This window comes from Bactrocera neohumeralis, chromosome 3 (genome assembly GCF_024586455.1).
Source record: "Bactrocera neohumeralis isolate Rockhampton chromosome 3, APGP_CSIRO_Bneo_wtdbg2-racon-allhic-juicebox.fasta_v2, whole genome shotgun sequence".
Taxonomy (NCBI): Eukaryota; Metazoa; Arthropoda; class Insecta; order Diptera; family Tephritidae; genus Bactrocera; species Bactrocera neohumeralis.
This window is the reverse complement of record NC_065920.1, coordinates 72183224-72200037: the sequence shown is the minus strand read 5'-3', so window position 1 is coordinate 72200037 and position 16814 is coordinate 72183224. Positions and strand designations below refer to the sequence as shown.

At 30.1% G+C, this 16814-nt stretch overlaps 1 protein-coding gene and 1 long non-coding RNA gene across 3 annotated transcripts; one reads left to right on the top strand and one right to left on the bottom strand.

Moving 5' to 3' along the window:
* Positions 1-17: 17 nt before the first annotated feature.
* On the top strand, positions 18-16151 carry LOC126752176 (ethanolamine-phosphate cytidylyltransferase). Of its 2 annotated transcripts, none has more exons than XM_050462787.1 (7): positions 18-539; positions 11008-11258; positions 11341-11407; positions 11487-11599; positions 12693-12859; positions 13167-13352; positions 14659-16151. In XM_050462787.1, exons 1-7 carry the CDS (start codon positions 379-381, stop codon positions 14974-14976), a joined length of 1263 nt encoding a protein of 420 aa, XP_050318744.1. In that variant the 5' UTR covers positions 18-378; the 3' UTR covers positions 14977-16151. The 2 variants fall into 2 exon arrangements, with proteins under 2 accessions (XP_050318744.1, XP_050318745.1); XM_050462788.1 differs by having other exon boundaries at positions 20-539; positions 12732-12859.
* On the bottom strand, positions 9772-10858 carry LOC126752201 (uncharacterized). The gene is made up of 2 exons (XR_007665972.1): positions 10596-10858; positions 9772-10226 (listed from the first exon to the last, which is right to left on the bottom strand). It is a non-coding gene; the product is annotated as an uncharacterized LOC126752201 (long non-coding RNA).
* Positions 16152-16814: the final 663 nt, after the last annotated feature.

Genomic DNA, 16814 nt, shown 5'->3' with positions numbered 1-16814 from the left:
AAGTTGTGACAGCTGTATAAATTGAAATAAATTGTACTGCGAGTGGTCATAAAATCCATTGCGCGTGCTGGCATATTATATATAAAATAGAAATAGAGGAACATAAATAATTCTTGTTAAGTTCTTGAGTTGTTCGGATGTGTTTTTTAATACTCGTACAACGTTGTGCAAGTGTTTATAAATAAAAATTGTTAAGTAGTATCGATACGACAAACAATTGAAGTAGGCGTGAAGAAAAATTCGATATATTGAAAATTATTAACATAAAAGTATTATACAATTTTACAATCTGAAGAAAATTTTTTACTGAACGCAATAAAATCAATTAGTGTTTAAAGCAGCTGTCACGCATTCGTTGAAAAAAAGAAAGCAGATAAAATGAGTGAAAAAGTGAACCAACCGCTGAGCAATGAAACCAGCAACGCCCAGGTGGCGACCGGCCTTAGTAATAACAATCGACAAAGTCAAGATCAGCAGCAACAAACTACTGACCAACAATCAGTTGAGAAAAAAGAAGTACGCGTCTGGTGTGATGGATGGTGAGTCATTTTACAATTTCCCTTATGTTTGAGAAACCTTTAGGAAATATGTATACAATATACCACGAAGTCATTGATATATTAAAATATTTGCTACTAAAATTTTGATTTCACACCTAATATTATATAATGTTGCGTCATTATTCAATGAAAAGTTTGGAACAGCAATATTAAATTTGCACAGCTTTTGTGAAATAGTTCGATAAAAAACCAAACACACAATAAATATGTATTTTGTTTTGAGCTATGGCTATGATGCATCCTCGCAGAAGTTTGCTTAGACGTTCCGTGTTTTGAACACATGGCCACGATAAATGATAAAGAGCATTATTTTCATGGTCAGAAGGTAGTCGCTTGTGCATGCCTACTACATACATATGTATATGCCCTTGACATTGATGCAAGCACAAATTTTGCATTGTGGCAAAATGCACAAGATACTCGAATGTTATTGAAAAACCTACAACGAAAAATTGAAATGTCAGCCATTCGCAAAGTAGCCATTTACGATAGTCAGTCATTCAATTAGCGGCGTTACTCACTTGGCTGCAAACTTGGTGCATAGGCATGTTTATTTGTGTGTCCACAAATACATACATATGTATACGCATACATATACATATGTAGTTCCGCTATGCTATTGATAAGAGTAGGACAGTTCCGGCTTGACATGATAAGCGAAATATGCCGCCAAAGACTCTATCTTTAACGTGTTTTCATTTTCTTTAAAAGTGCAGAACATGTTTTGATTGCCATGTATTATTATTATTATTTTCCGATGTATATATTGATTACTATCGCTTTTTCTCATTTACTCATATGTTATTAAAAATTGCATGATAAAAAATTGTAAACATCGTTTGCAAAATGACCGAGAGTCTTTAATGTTAATTAATAGGCATTTAATGTATTCTCTGTCATTACATATACATACATATGTATGTATGCAATGTGCTACCCACAATCACTCAATATTATTTGCATATGTTACTATAGCTATTCGTATGGAATTTTCCGCAGGTTCTACCTATACGCTAAAACATACAGTATATTGCATTGAAATCACTTCGCAGCTAATATGAATATGGCAAATGTTAATTGGTAATTAGCAAAGCAACTTGTTAAGTTACATATTTTTTTTACATAAAGTGAGCTGTAATGGAAACATGTTGCAAAAAAAATTATTTATCAATATTAAAATTCTCGCTATATTTGGAAACGTTTTAGTTTATTATATTTTATTAAAGGTAAATTATTGGGTATCCGAAAAAGTTTTTCGTATTTTGTCAATAGACAGTCGTATTTCTCCATTTAGTGTCGGAGAGATGAGATTTTATGTTTCATTTAACCAAAAAAATTAAATTCGGGGAAGTTGAAAAAAAGTAACACTGTTCAAAAATGAGTGAAAATAATGAAGAAATTCGCTATATTTTAAAATTTTTGTATTGAAAAGAGGAGAATGCCACGCAAGCCACCAATAAAATTATTGAAATTTACGGAGTTCATGTAGCACAACAATGGTTTGCTTGCTTCCGTTCTGGAAATTTCGATTTACACTGATGGCAGTTTTACACCAATGGAATAATGTCTCTAGCGGAACAATTGCAAAAAGTGGTCGATATATGTATGTATAAATATAAAAAAAATAAGTTGAAGTTTGATTAGAAATACGAAAAGACTTTTTCGACTACCCAATATTTGAAAATACATTTGTATAAAATATAATAATCAGAGTTGCGAATTTTTAATTAAAAAAAATTAATCCCAAATTATTTTTTAAAATTTGAATTTCTTTTATCCCAAAATCGGAAATGAAAATTGATAAAATATCTTTTAATGTAAAATTTGGAGTAAGAAATAAAAATATTATTTTTCACAGAAAAAATAAAAATTGGGATAACAATTCTTATAATTATTAATTCGTTATTTATGATTAAATATGTATATCATACTTTTTCATTTTTATTTATTCCTGTTTGGATTTCTAGGAACATTTAAACATTATTTGTTCTTATCTTTTAATAAAATTTTTTGGAATTATAATTTTTATTTTTAATCCGATTGTTGGTATTAAACATTTATTTTTAAGTTTACAATGGGGTATTTGGGATAATAAATGTGAAAATTATTTTGAATTAAAATTTTCGTGATTACAAAAAATTGTATTTTATGTTTTTTTTGATAACAAAAAAATAACTTTACCTTCACAAAACAAGCCAACTGCGAAGTAAGTATGTATGTTCTCAACAATTTCGTGAAATTTAATCATCATAAACAAATAACTGCAATGCACATAAGCATAAATAAATGTATATTTATGTATGTATGTATGTGCATTCATGTATGTAACTTTTTACAAATATATTACTTATTAATCATTGGTTTACATATTTTTCTCTTTTGTGCGTGATTTTTCCATTGTGGCGTGATGAGTGAAATGCCACAAGAAAAGTTCATTTGTATTTTTAAAATGATTTTTACTTATTTAACGTATTGTATTCATTATTTCTCGTTTAAAGCGACTTAACGAGCGCGACTTCAATGTCAAGTCATGACTTTCTTTGCATTTCGCAAATTCTACTGTGCCTTGCGAATGCAAGAGTCTCATAAAAGTAGAAAATATTCCACACTTGTTCATACTTACTCGCAAAAAATGTATTTATGTACGCATTTCCTCTGTCGCTTATATATTTTTGTGTGCTTTTTGGTTGAACTGGTTTGAGTTTGAATCTTAAGCGACTTTATTCAATTTCATTCATTTGTTATTACTATTGTTGTTGTTGTGTTTTGGCGCGTTTTAAAAGTTGTATAGATACGCAGAAATCACGTGATTTGCCTGACCACCACATCATACCATCCGTCGTTAGTACAACAATTTTGCACACTTGAGTATTTATGTATGTATGTATGTTTTGCGCATGTCTGCGAATGTGATTAAGGTAATTCTTCTTGTCGCTTAATTCGCAGCGAAATTTAAGTTTAACAAGTACAGAATTTAAATTTTTTGCAATTAAATAAAAAATACCAAAAAGAAAGTTTTAATTAAATGTGTACAAAATAATAAAAGCAAGATTTGACACTTTGTCTCTTAAGCTAACCTCACACTATGGTATTGCCTAAAATATTTCTCTACATTATTTGGGGAATTTTTTATGATGCTATAACACTAAAGACGGCATGTACATACGTATTCATACATATGTATTTATATACATATGTATATACATATGTACTTTAGCACTGTTTCCCACTTGTAAAAAATTTCCTGATTTTCTAAAAAAGGCATTCAAATTGTTTATCAATCGAACAATGCATTGCAACATTCCACTTTCCCCCACACGTGCCATTTGTAACTTAAAATATTGAAGCAACTAAATATAATTATATTGTTTAAATGCAGTATTTGCATATTTGTGTACAAATAGCCATAATATGTTGTCTTAGAAAATTATAATATTCAAGTGATAATGAAACGGCTGTCAAGAAAGAGCTACCATCCGATTTGTATATTGTAAGCATAGTCATGAAAATGAAGGAAAACCTTTACATTTCTTTAGACAAACACATAAAGCAGAAAATATGGTTCCAGCAAGTGAAAAAAACATAGTTTTCCGAAGTTATACGTATTACATATGTAAGTATACATATACACACATGGATGCACGTGAAATAATGTAACAATAATAATATTAATGAAAATTTCACAGAAATTTTTATACCCGTAAAGTTTGTAACACCCAGAAGGAAATAAAGAAAATGAAGATCCAATAAAAATATACATACTTATAAATAGATAAATGATCTTTGTGATGAGTTGAGTTGATTTAGTGCCTCAGTTTTTGAGATATTGATTTGAAGTTTTGCACACATCCATCTCTGAATAAATTATTCAGATCGGAAATCTATAGCATATATTCATCAAAATCAAATACTTGTATGGAAGCATTTTTATTTGTGTGGGGTTGCATTTTTTTGTCGCAACGGAAGTTCACTTCGGTTCTCGTTCAACAAAACAAAATTGAAAACAAATGTTTTTCGTTCGTTTCCCCCTCTTATGTAGATTCAGTTGCATACACATGATGTTATAAACATCATAAAGAGTTTTGAGCACGATTTAGCAGCATGTCTTATCAGCCCCTAAGATCCATTGAATAGTACGCTAACTGCGTGGCCGTTCACCTTAACAAAATATTTGAAAAATGTACAAAAATAGATTTAGCTAGAAAGCTGATTGTTTAATTGATAAAATGAGACATGCCTGCTGCCACTTCCGGTATTCCGCGTTTACTACGCACTCTTTAAAAAATATTAGGAAGCAATAATAATTAAAATGAATCGCTGAGTTATCTTTATCGTCAAAGCAAAGGGTCATCAATTCGTTCAGTGATTCCCATTTTCAAGCGTGCAAAATGCTTGCAAACGCTAAAGAGTAGAGTACGCACATGCATGCATACGTAGTATGTATTTATATATGTATGTATGCACATAGAATTAACTAATAAAGTGACAATAATACTTTTACTGCTGATAACGGTGGATTCCAAATTCTACAGAAAGTCGCCTGATGTTCTTTCCTCCAATCACATACGGCCCACCATTGACGTAACACCTTCAATTGATTAAAAATTGCATATGTATACTCATCTATGTACATATGTATGTATGTATGTTCACGTAATGTATGTTGATATGTGTCAGCTTAATCTCGGTCCCTTGCTCCAATTTAATACATATATAGCATACACATCTACACATGCATATTGTGAAGGAGGCACTATACAAGTGTAGTGAGTGTGGGGTTTATAGCCTTAGCCATCAGGCTAATGGCATTATGCGATAGCGACAAACATACATACACATGTATGTACATGCTCAAATACAATCATTCAAAAAATAATGCCAGCACATTTGATAAGCTAACATGTAGTATATTTCGCCCAACAACTAAAGAGGCCGTAAGCTATACTAAGTACAAGTAGCTCGCGAAGAAGCATTGTGATTATACGAGTGTCGCAGCGCACGCTGGTTGAAGACGCTATGTAATCTCCGGGAGCAAAGGTTTGCTTGGCTTGTCTCTTGTGCCGATCTGCTTTCCGGCGGTCCCATTGCGCGCACTACATTGTGGATCTTGAATTGCTATAATTGTATTTCTTTTACGGATTCATTCTCGAACTTATTTGATTTACTATAGGTGGCAACTAATAAATTATTTATTTGATAATAATTAACATACGTAATACTTGGTAATCATTAGTAAGACATTGCGTTCGATGTAAAAAGTGCTGATTTTGCGCAATATTTACATATTTTATTGAGGAAATCGCTGAAAGCGAAAACATTGAACTTGTGTTTGTGATCGCTTGTGCTGTAATACTCGATAGTTTTTAGTCGCTACAGCTGACTCATTAATTCGCTAATGTTTTTTAAGACTTTTTTTTTTTAATAAAAATAAATTTTATTTAGATAACTGTTAATAAAGTTACTTCTTGATTTTCGAAAATAGTTAATATCAATCAGGGTTGAAAATAATATTAAAAAAATATAATTAAATTATCATTTAGATAAATTTTTTATTTTTTAATTCCCAAAAGCCTTATTAATTTCAAATATCAGATTGCAATATTTAAACTTAATTTTTAATCACAAATAGCGCATAGAAAAATAAATTATTTAATAATTTAACAAGTTTTATTGTTTTTGAATTTCACTTTGTGTTATCATGTTTTCAATCTTCTATTTCCAAGTACCGAGTGAAGGAATTGAGAATTAATTTTTAATCCCAAATATTGGACTGAAAAAGAAATGTTAATTAACCCCAAGTTTATAATAATAATAAAAAAATGTTTTTGAACTTGTATATTTTTCGCCCTTTATACTTCATGTTCTACTATTTGGAACTAAAGCTCCCACAGTGCCATTATATTGAATACTCTAAAGTAGTGGTTTTAATTCTGATTTCGGGATTGAAAATTAAATTTTCAAGTTTTAATATTTCCAATTTTTTGGCAATAAATTTATTTCAAATAATTTTTTTTGTTAAAACAAAAGTAGTGATAAAAAAAGTGCTCATATGTTCTTCAAACATATCAGTGTTCATAAAAATTTGTTTATCTAATCTATTTGATATTGTAAAAATTAACCGACTAATTAAACTACCAAATTTTGTAGTAATCTCTAATGAATGTTTCGAAATGTTGTTTATCTTTTTCATACGACCTTCTTAGATACATATGTATATTTAGCTGGTAATATTCGAAGAATTAAATTTTTGATAAAAATGTCGATTTTTTTTAAGTGTAATTTTTTTCAACAAAAAAAAAAATATACATATATACATATATTTTGGACGGCTTCATTTTTTCAAAACTTAAAATTTTGACCGAAATTTTCCGAATATTTTCGGAAGTGTTCCTGGAGATCGGCTACAGATCAAGTGTATTCAAAATTGTTCAAAATAAATCACCTAAATAAAAACTAAAATTTAAAACGATTTTTTTTATATGTAATGTACTTTTAATTTCATTCAACATTCTAGAGTTATTTCGTTGTTTACTTTACTCTTAAATGTTAAAATATCATTATTTTTAGTAAAACGTGTGCAAGTGTTTGTTAAAAGTCTAATTATGCACAGACACCTGTGGCAGTGATCTTAATATTCATTTGTTTTTCGTGTTCTAAGATAAACGCCTTTTAAACATATTGAAATTTATGCGAAATTTTTTATATTTGTGCCAATTATTTTGATTATTTGTTTGCTATAAATATATTGGCGTAATACTTTCATATGTTTTAACAGCTTTTCAAATATTAAAAAGTGCAATACTTTACGGTATATATGTAACTACAAGCGTTTATCAAGCGCCCCATATAGAAAAGTGTCATTTTTTTTTAATTATGCGAATTAGGCTAGACGAAGCAAATGGCACATGGCATGTACATACATACATATGTATTTTTCATCTTTTTAATTGGTTTTTAATACCTTTGCTTTTCTTAATTTCTTGAACTCACTGGAAAAATACTGTTCTTAAACACCATTTGGTAGTTTTCCGGTAAGTGCTCAGGCCTTCGAAATTTAATAACCACACAATCATATAATGATAAAAGCCACATTTTCTGTGAAAAAAATTTATGCCGGCTGTCACAATTTGACAAATGGATTGACCATCAAAGTTCTTAAATGATATGTCATTGTTATGAGTAAGCAAAAAATTGGAGCTATGACGAAAAAACACTGCGACGTCTGATATCGTTAATCAATAATATTTATTCGTTTGCAAAATGCATGTGCGTATGCATGTGTTTAATTTAGAAGTAAAAAATTTAATTATGAAGTGGTCATTTGGTAACTGCAGCGTTTGCCGACCATCTGGCTGACAATGGCGTTGGCGCTGCTTTCATTTACTTTCGACGTATGATAAGTAGTACTACCGGCATCCAAAGAGAATTCTTTGCTACTTTCTGTAAGACTTTTTTTTACTCTTTTTGTTAAAGAGAAGAAAGAATTAAAAAGCCCAAAATTCTCAGCACAATTTTTACACCAAAAATGCAAAAATTACACACAGATACGATGTAAACGGAAGATGAGATAAAAAAGGTCTTGCCACATACAAAAAAATCTTTATAAAATAATGTAGAAAAACAATTTTGAAGATTTTTTTTTTAATATTTTCAATTTTCAAAATATCAAAAAACAAAAAAAAAATCGATTTTTAAATTGTGTAATATATAAATTTTTTTGAAAATAGTATTATATTCGAGGCACCAGAAGTTACTTAAATCGTAAGCTATATACTATTATACATATGTACATATAATTATAATAATTAGAAAAACACAAGACATTTTAAAGCTAAAAATACATATTTTACATTTACTGAAAACACGTCATCTGAATACATCTGCACATACAATTTAAAAATTTATTTGCTTTAGACACTTCGCAAAGAAAGAACGATATACATTTTTAAAACAAACATGCATTTGTATATTTATAATTATTTCGAAAAAAAACAGCTACGTTGGCACGCCAACAATTCGTTAAACGCGCTACCAACCGAATGATTAAAAACAAGCAATAAAAACGTAACTTGTGCTGATATGTTCATATATACATACATATGTATGTACATACATACCTGTAAATCACACATCCATGCGCATTGTTTTGTTTTATCTTCGCATTTTTTCCATAATTTGTCTGGTGGTCGGTCTTTCACTTGTGTGTATTCGCACACACCCATCAATGCGGTAAAACAACAAAATAGACATTGAAAAACTCGTTAACTGCAACATATGATCGGGTACAAAGTACAATCGTGTCAACAGCTGAGTCGGCTGAATTATTGTGTTTGCGGTGTGCGCGGCGTGATGTGGGGGCAAGAAACGGCCCACTGACCAAGAGATTGGCATGATGGAACGATGAGTTTGATTATGACTTGACAGGAGGGGAAACTACGTATGTGTGTATGTGTTTGATGTGATGTGCACACGTACCAATGTGTTCATATGTACATATGTATATATATGCATGAATGTGTTGATAGTAGAGTGTGCTGTTTACCTCGACATTTGGCGGCAAATTTATTCCGTGATTTTTTGCTAGAATTGCTGCAAAGTGAAATATGCGTATGTATGCATGTGCGTATGCATATTGGCTGCTCTGTTTATTATTGTTTTTTGTTTTTGCTATTTTTAGTTTATTTAAAGTTTTGGCTCTTTTTATTAACATAAGCAATTAACAGAAAATTGTGCGAAGTTCATTAACTGTAATGACAAATATTGCATTATGTGAGGCGGTCAACCCTGAATTTGCCACAGAACTTATTTTAGCTAGCCATAGTTATTTGTAGAAAAGATGAGCAAATAGAAACAAATTAATTTGAAAATTATAACATCTACGATTATAACACAATATGTATGTATGTGTATGTGTATGTGTAGGTATAATATGATTTTAATAAAAAAATTGAGTTTTTACTTAAAATCGATAAAAATGTAGTACGATAAACTATAATTATAATATATTTAATTAACAAAAAATGCTACTACTTAAATATGATTTTGATTAAAAACACGACTTTTAACTTAAACATTTTTTTTTGGAACTTTTGTTGTGTGAAAACACAGCTGTTCTACTAGCAAATCTTCAAAGTATATTTTTTACAGCTTTTGCTGTGTGCGAACATACCTGTGTTGCCTAACAGCTAATATTGAAATTAAAAGCCTCCTGTCGCATAAATTAATTATATTAAATTTATTTACATAATACAATACAATACATTACATAATACATTTTCATATTGTCATTAGCTAGTTCCAATTGGGATATCTGCAAGTGCACATCCGTACTAGGCGTCGGTTAGTTACAAAGTCGGTTGATAACGCTGTATTGCCATTATCAAGCTTTCAGTGTAAATTGCATTACAAAAAAAGCGTGATTTGCGCTAGGAAAATTTACAATAAGTATAACAAAAAAAATATTTAATTGTAATTTAAGAACCTGTGAGCAGGTGCTGCACGATTTTTTTCGCCGCTTTAACAGCTGTTGCCTAGCTGTCAAAGTTGTTTGATTTATGTTTTATTTCTTTTTTTTTTAATTTTAAAGAAGTTTTTACGTTTTGATTATAAAACTGTTTAATTTGTGCAAGAATCCTTGAATTCATGTCTAATGTTAGTTACATTATGCTGCAAAGAAAAATCACGATATTGCCGGTATAGTTAAGCACTCATTACTGCTAAATAGTCATGCGCTAGTTGAAAACTAGCCTAAAAACATTAATTATCATTCATTAAAGCTTAAATTTAGTTTAATTTATCAAGAGGTATATCAAGTAATTTCTACCTTGTTTACTTTTTAGCGGAAACATGTTTCATACGTTATATTTATCTTGAGTTGCTAATTAAAAAGTCAACATTGAATGGTAATGTACAATATATCGTAAAAAATTGCCTGACTCAGAGAAAACTTGTTGGTTGCTATTTAATTGACTTTGTGTGGTTTTTTTTTTTTTTTGAAGTAGTGCTTCCTTATCTACACGCAAGAAGTCAACCTACCAACGTTAACGATTTTAGCCCGATTAAACAGAATTTTTTCGAGGAACTCCGCGTTTGAGTTGCAAATCTTTGCGTTAACTTTAAAAAGTTGTTTGATTTTTTTGTGCAACTCTATAAAATACTCGTATCTTTGTATTGCTTAGTAATGAAAACTGAATGATTGATTACAGGAAGGTTGAAAACACTTTTTTTTTATCTTAATGGATGTGACGTGTTCGATATGCATACAAAAAAATGAAATGGTGGTACACGTAACCTATAATTATTACAGAACGTATGTTTGTGTTATGGCAACTAAGCCGGCATAATATTCAAATTAGCGTCATCATTATTGTCATAATGCGCTTATACACACTTTATATGAACTGGAATGCCTACTAATGAATTCAACTGTCTTCTTCTTCCCTTGCAGCTATGATATGGTGCATTTCGGCCATGCCAATTCCCTGCGACAAGCCAAAGCGCTTGGCGATAAAGTCATCGTTGGCATACACACCGATGAGGAGATCACAAAACATAAAGGACCACCCGTATTTACGGAGGAGGAGCGCGTCAAAATGGTCAAGGGCATCAAGTGGGTGGATGAGGTGGTGCTCGGTGCGCCCTATGTGACAACACTCGAAGTGCTCGACGAATACAATTGTGATTTCTGTGTGCATGGCGGTGAGTACTTGTCCAACATATCCGAACATGACAAACAAGAAACTGAAAATATGAAATTTTTAATTATTTTTCATGTTCACAGATGACATCACTATGACCGCAGAAGGCGTGGACACATACCACCTTGTGAAGTCTGCCAACCGCTACAAGTATGTACATACTTAATTGAAATATTGATTTTCAATTTGAATTGTTATTAAATATTCGCATTTTCCTTGCTTCTTACAGAGAAGTACGTCGCACTGCCGGTGTTTCGACGACGGATTTAGTCGGACGTATGTTATTATTGACACGCAATCACTTCCATCAAGGCTCTGCCGAATATGCCATAGAGAAAGAAGGTAACAGTTGTTTTAGTTTTGCAACAGCAAATTATTATTTATTAATATCATAAGTGCTAATATCATGGGGCTTCTAATACATACACATATTTACGTTCATTTTTGTTTATCGATAAATTGAGTTTTTTTATATTTTGCTTTCAAATTAAAGTAAGATTTATTTTTGATTTTTTAAGCGTATGTTGATAAACGTTTTTACTTTCTTGGCTAAAAAAAAAATCGTATATCATTAGTTTTATATAAAATTGCTTTATATATACTACAACAATAATTTTTTATGAATATATATTTTTACATAATTTTTATTGCCTCGTGCTTACTTTATTTTTGTGTTTTTTTTTAGTAGTATAATAAGTTGAATTTAATTGAAATTTCACGTTTTCATAATAATGAAAGTCACACAACCACATTTCAATAATTTTCATACATTTTAACAAACGTTCTCAGCTCTGTTTTCAAAGAGATTAAATAATACACATTGATTACCGAAACTAATCGTTCAAACAGACCACAACAAACCTACATACATGTATTGACATCATTATTTATTATTTCGCATGTTTTTGCATTTTTAAATCTGATATCAGCGTAAAAATTTTCAAAATTTTCACATGTTCTCTCTCGCATGTTTGTTTCTTTCGTTTGTCCACTTTGTTTATCCTCTTTTCTCTTTTTTCTTTTATTTCTATGTACATGTCAAACGAAATTTGCAAAACAAAAAACCTAAAAATCTATCTGAAATGACCATGCTATCGAAAAAATCAATCAAATCACTCGTAATTTGCTAATTACTAAAACCCTAACTGCTATTGCACTAAAAAATTTGCTAAACACTTGTAAATTAACTTTGTAATAAACAATAACAAAACGCCTAAAAATATGCAATGCCAATTGCATGGTACTCGTAATTCATTCCATGCGTATCGCTCTCTTTCACTCTCTTTGAAACTGCTATCAACTATCAACGCTATGTGCTCTCTGTACTAAAAAACAAAACAACCGCAATTGAAATTGAACGTCAAATTGAAATTTATGAAATTTTGTGCATTCATTACAAATTTTGTGCATATAAATTAATAAAAAAAAACAACAGACTTAACTAAAAAAGTACAAAAAATGAAATTATCATCAGGTTCATCTAATATGGGACAAGACTCGTCAGCGAAAAGTCCGTGGACCGGCTGCAGTCAATTTTTGCCAACAACACAGAAGATCATACAGTTCAGCGATGGCAAGCCACCAAAGCCGAATGACAAAATTGTAAGTAGAAGCGTGTGCTAATGAAATACAATTAATGAAAAAAAAGCAAATTGAAATTATATATTTTGTAAATACATATTTGAACTTCCCTAACTCGAATCAGCATAATCCACAAATAAACTTCAAGTTAGAGTGACTTAAAATTATGGAATCAAATTTGTAATAAATTTGACTTCTTTTGCCAATTCAAGAATTCGAGTTATCAAGAACTTCGTGTTATAGAAATTCGAGTTATGGCAGTTTAACTGTATTTGCAACAAGGGAAGGAAAAAGTTTTGATATAACTCTCTTTTGTTTGCTTGCACAGGTGTATGTGGCTGGCGCTTTCGATCTCTTTCACGTGGGCCATTTAGATTTCTTGGAGAAGGCCAGGGAATTGGGTGATTACTTGATTGTTGGCCTGCATACAGATCCCGTGGTGAATTCGTATAAGGGTAGCAATTATCCCATTATGAATTTGCATGAACGCGTGCTCAGTGTGCTGGCGTGTAAGGTAAGCTGGAAAAGTGAAAATTGTTTTTTTTTTTGTTCAATATTTTTACTTCAAAAATTTTGGATTAAATAATAAATTTCCAATTTTTATTTCCGGTTTTGAGATCAAAAATTAAATTTTGAATTTTAAATTGTGATTTCGGGAATTTTAAAATTTTTATTTCAAGATGTTGGGATTGAAAAGAAGTTATAAGTGAAATTTTAATATTTAATCTCAAATACCTTGGATAAAGATTAAGAAAGTATTTTTCAGATTTATGTAGGTAACATAATTGTATAGCCAAAGATTTGAAAAAATTACTATTTTAAATAATTACAAAAATAAAAAGTATATATTTTTTGAAAGTTCTGACTACCCCTAATCTAATTTAAAAATTAGAAGAATAATAATTAAAAAAAAATATTTTTAAATTAAAAGTTGGAATTAAATGTTAAAGCAAATAAATAAAAAAAATTTCTAAACTATGTTAATATTTTATTAAAAAAAAACTTTTCTGTTCGAAAGATAACTAAAAAGGTAGAAAATCATGTTCAAACGCAAAAAAATGCCAATTCTAAAAAAAAATATTTTTAATTTTTAATTTTTTTCAATCCGCTGTTTGGGATTAAAAACTTATTTTTAATTTTTTTCCGAATTTTTTGATTATAATTTTTTTACTTTTCATTCCGGTGTTTGGTATTTATTTTCTTCTTAGTTTTCAATCCGGTATTCGGAATTAAAAATTTCAAAATTATTTATAATAGTGATTTTAGAGATTGCAAAATAATTTTTTAAACCGATTTTTGGGATTAACATTTTTTCACTCTGATATTTGGGATTATTATTTTTTAAATTCGGTATTTGAGATTATAAACTTTAAAATTATTTTTAATTAAGAATTTCGAAATATTTGTTTTTTGTTTGTGATTAAAAATTTATTTTTCATTTTTTCCAAAATTTTGTATTATTATTATTATTTTTTTCATTCCGGCTTTTGTAATTAATATATTGCTTAGTTTTCAACCCCGTATTTGGAATTAAAAATTATTTATGATAATGATTTTCGGAGTTGCAAAATATTTTTTTAAATCGATTTTTGGGATTAAAACTTTTTACTCGGTTATTTGGAATTATATTTTTGTCAATCCGGTATTTGAGATTATAAACTTAAATTTTATTTTTAATTAAGATTTTCGGAAGATTTTTTTTATAAAAGATTTTTATTTGCATTAAATTATATAAAATTGTAACTTAATCTTGATTATTTATTATTTTTTGATACATTATTTGCAACACTGTTAATAATATAAAATTTTTCTCTTCACAGTACGTCAACGAGGTGGTTATCGGTGCGCCCTACTGTGTCACCGAAGATCTGCTCGATCATTTCAAAATCGACGTCGTGTGCCACGGCCAGACACCGATTGCGTTCGAAGATGGCAAAATCGATCCTTATGCTGTACCAAAGACACGTGGCATCTTCACGCTCATCGACTCGCAAAACTCAATGACAACTGAACTCATTGTCGAGCGCATTATTTCACATCGCATCGAATATGAGCGCCGCAACAAAGCCAAAGAGAAGAAGGAATGCGAGGCATTCGAAGCGCTGCAGCGTGCCAAGCAAACACAGAAAGCTGGTTAGGATTAGGCCAACAAGCCGACGGGTCAGTGTGTACACGAGTGCAATGCCCTTTAAGGCATTATCCCCTTGCTTTTATACATTTAGCATTAGTTAGCGCATAATAAGTTTAGAGTAAATCGCGAGACGCGCACATACTGGACCCGCTCGGTGGAAAAACGCTGTGCTGCAGCACTAACGCCTACAACAACATTTTAGTTTCTGTTGAAGACATGTGCTTTTTAAGTTTTATATTATAGTAGTGTATTTTTAATGTTCTGTTTACATTTAACTCGCATAATTTTATATAGCACCATTTTGTGTGTGTTTCGTATGTGTGTATGTATGGTATATGCAGTTGTTAGCGTGCAGTTTTATTTTATAGAAAATGTTCATTTTGAAAACTTTTTCCAATTATGGCGTACAGATAATGCAATATTTATACAACATGCTCAGTTTGAAAATATTTTTTTTTTAATTTAATTTAACCGAAATTCTATGTGTGTACGTATAGCATATTTCTCAGTTAGCTTCTGTTGTCAATGTAAATACAAAAAGGCACACACATTAGTTATAACTTAAAAAAAATATGCAAAGTTTGTAGTAAAAACTAACTGTAAATTTTCCATGTAATTGCTGGCAAATATACACGAAAAAGCTTCGTGTTGAACGCGTTTATGCTAAGTTAGTGAAAATACTAGTAATACGTATACATACATATATGGCTTGCAATCAAGTCTCATGCCAAATAGTAGTATAATAACTGTATAACGTGGCAGGAATATATTTTTTACTGCAACATTTACAAAATATTAATGAAAATACAATTTTGGAAGTGCGGTAGTTTATGGCGTTTGTGCATGGGACTATGAAAATTTATTTCTCAAAATATTTGCGATTCTATCAACAACAAATCAATCAATATCTCAATATTTTTGTACAGCATTTTGTTACTTTCGTTTAAAAAATGCCAATTTTTCGAAAAATCATGCGCATGCTTAGTCTTATGTGACACGATTTTGTGTCTTTCTAATTCAATTAAACAAAAGAGGCTATCATAGCTCCATATAAATTAAAAAAAAAATTTAATATATAAACATTCAAACCTCGAATAGTCGCATATTTTGGCTTATGAAAGCAATACATACATAAATTAAAATTTTTATTTTATTTTTTGTTTTTAACTTTCACAAAATTGACTACTACGCTGTGAAATTGTATATTTCTTTGGTACAAGTATTTGTTTGTTTATGTTTTATTCATATTAATTTCGTTTCTTTTCTAGTTCGCAATTTATTTTTTATTTTAATTATTTCATATAAATAATATTAAATATATATACATATGTAGTTTATTAAATATTGAGACCAAAAAACAAAAACAATTCATAGCATCTGAAAAGCAACATTTATTTGGTCTGTTAATATATAAAAAAAAAACATTTTGTCAGTTGTTTTTGTCGTTTATGATATACAAATAATTTATTATACTACTTTACTCAATAAAAAATAATATTAAAAAAAAATAAAAATTCTTTTGATAAAAAAAGAAATTTGTGCATGAGTCGGAAACCTAAGAGCAATAACCTAAATGGGTTATCCAAGTAGAGGTACTTTTTCAATGGCCTTTTTTTGACAACGGACTTTTTTCACCCTTCTTGAGACTCAGCATTCATTATTGGATAACATTCGACTGAATAGACCACGTCCGGCATGCAGTGAAGAAAATATAGCAGACGTAGCTGAGAGTGTACACGACGACCGTAGAGAGTCGAATCGGCGCCGTTCGCAGCAACTCGGACTGACGTATGGAACGACTTTACATCGAGATCTTAAATTGAAATCATACAAAATATAGCTTTT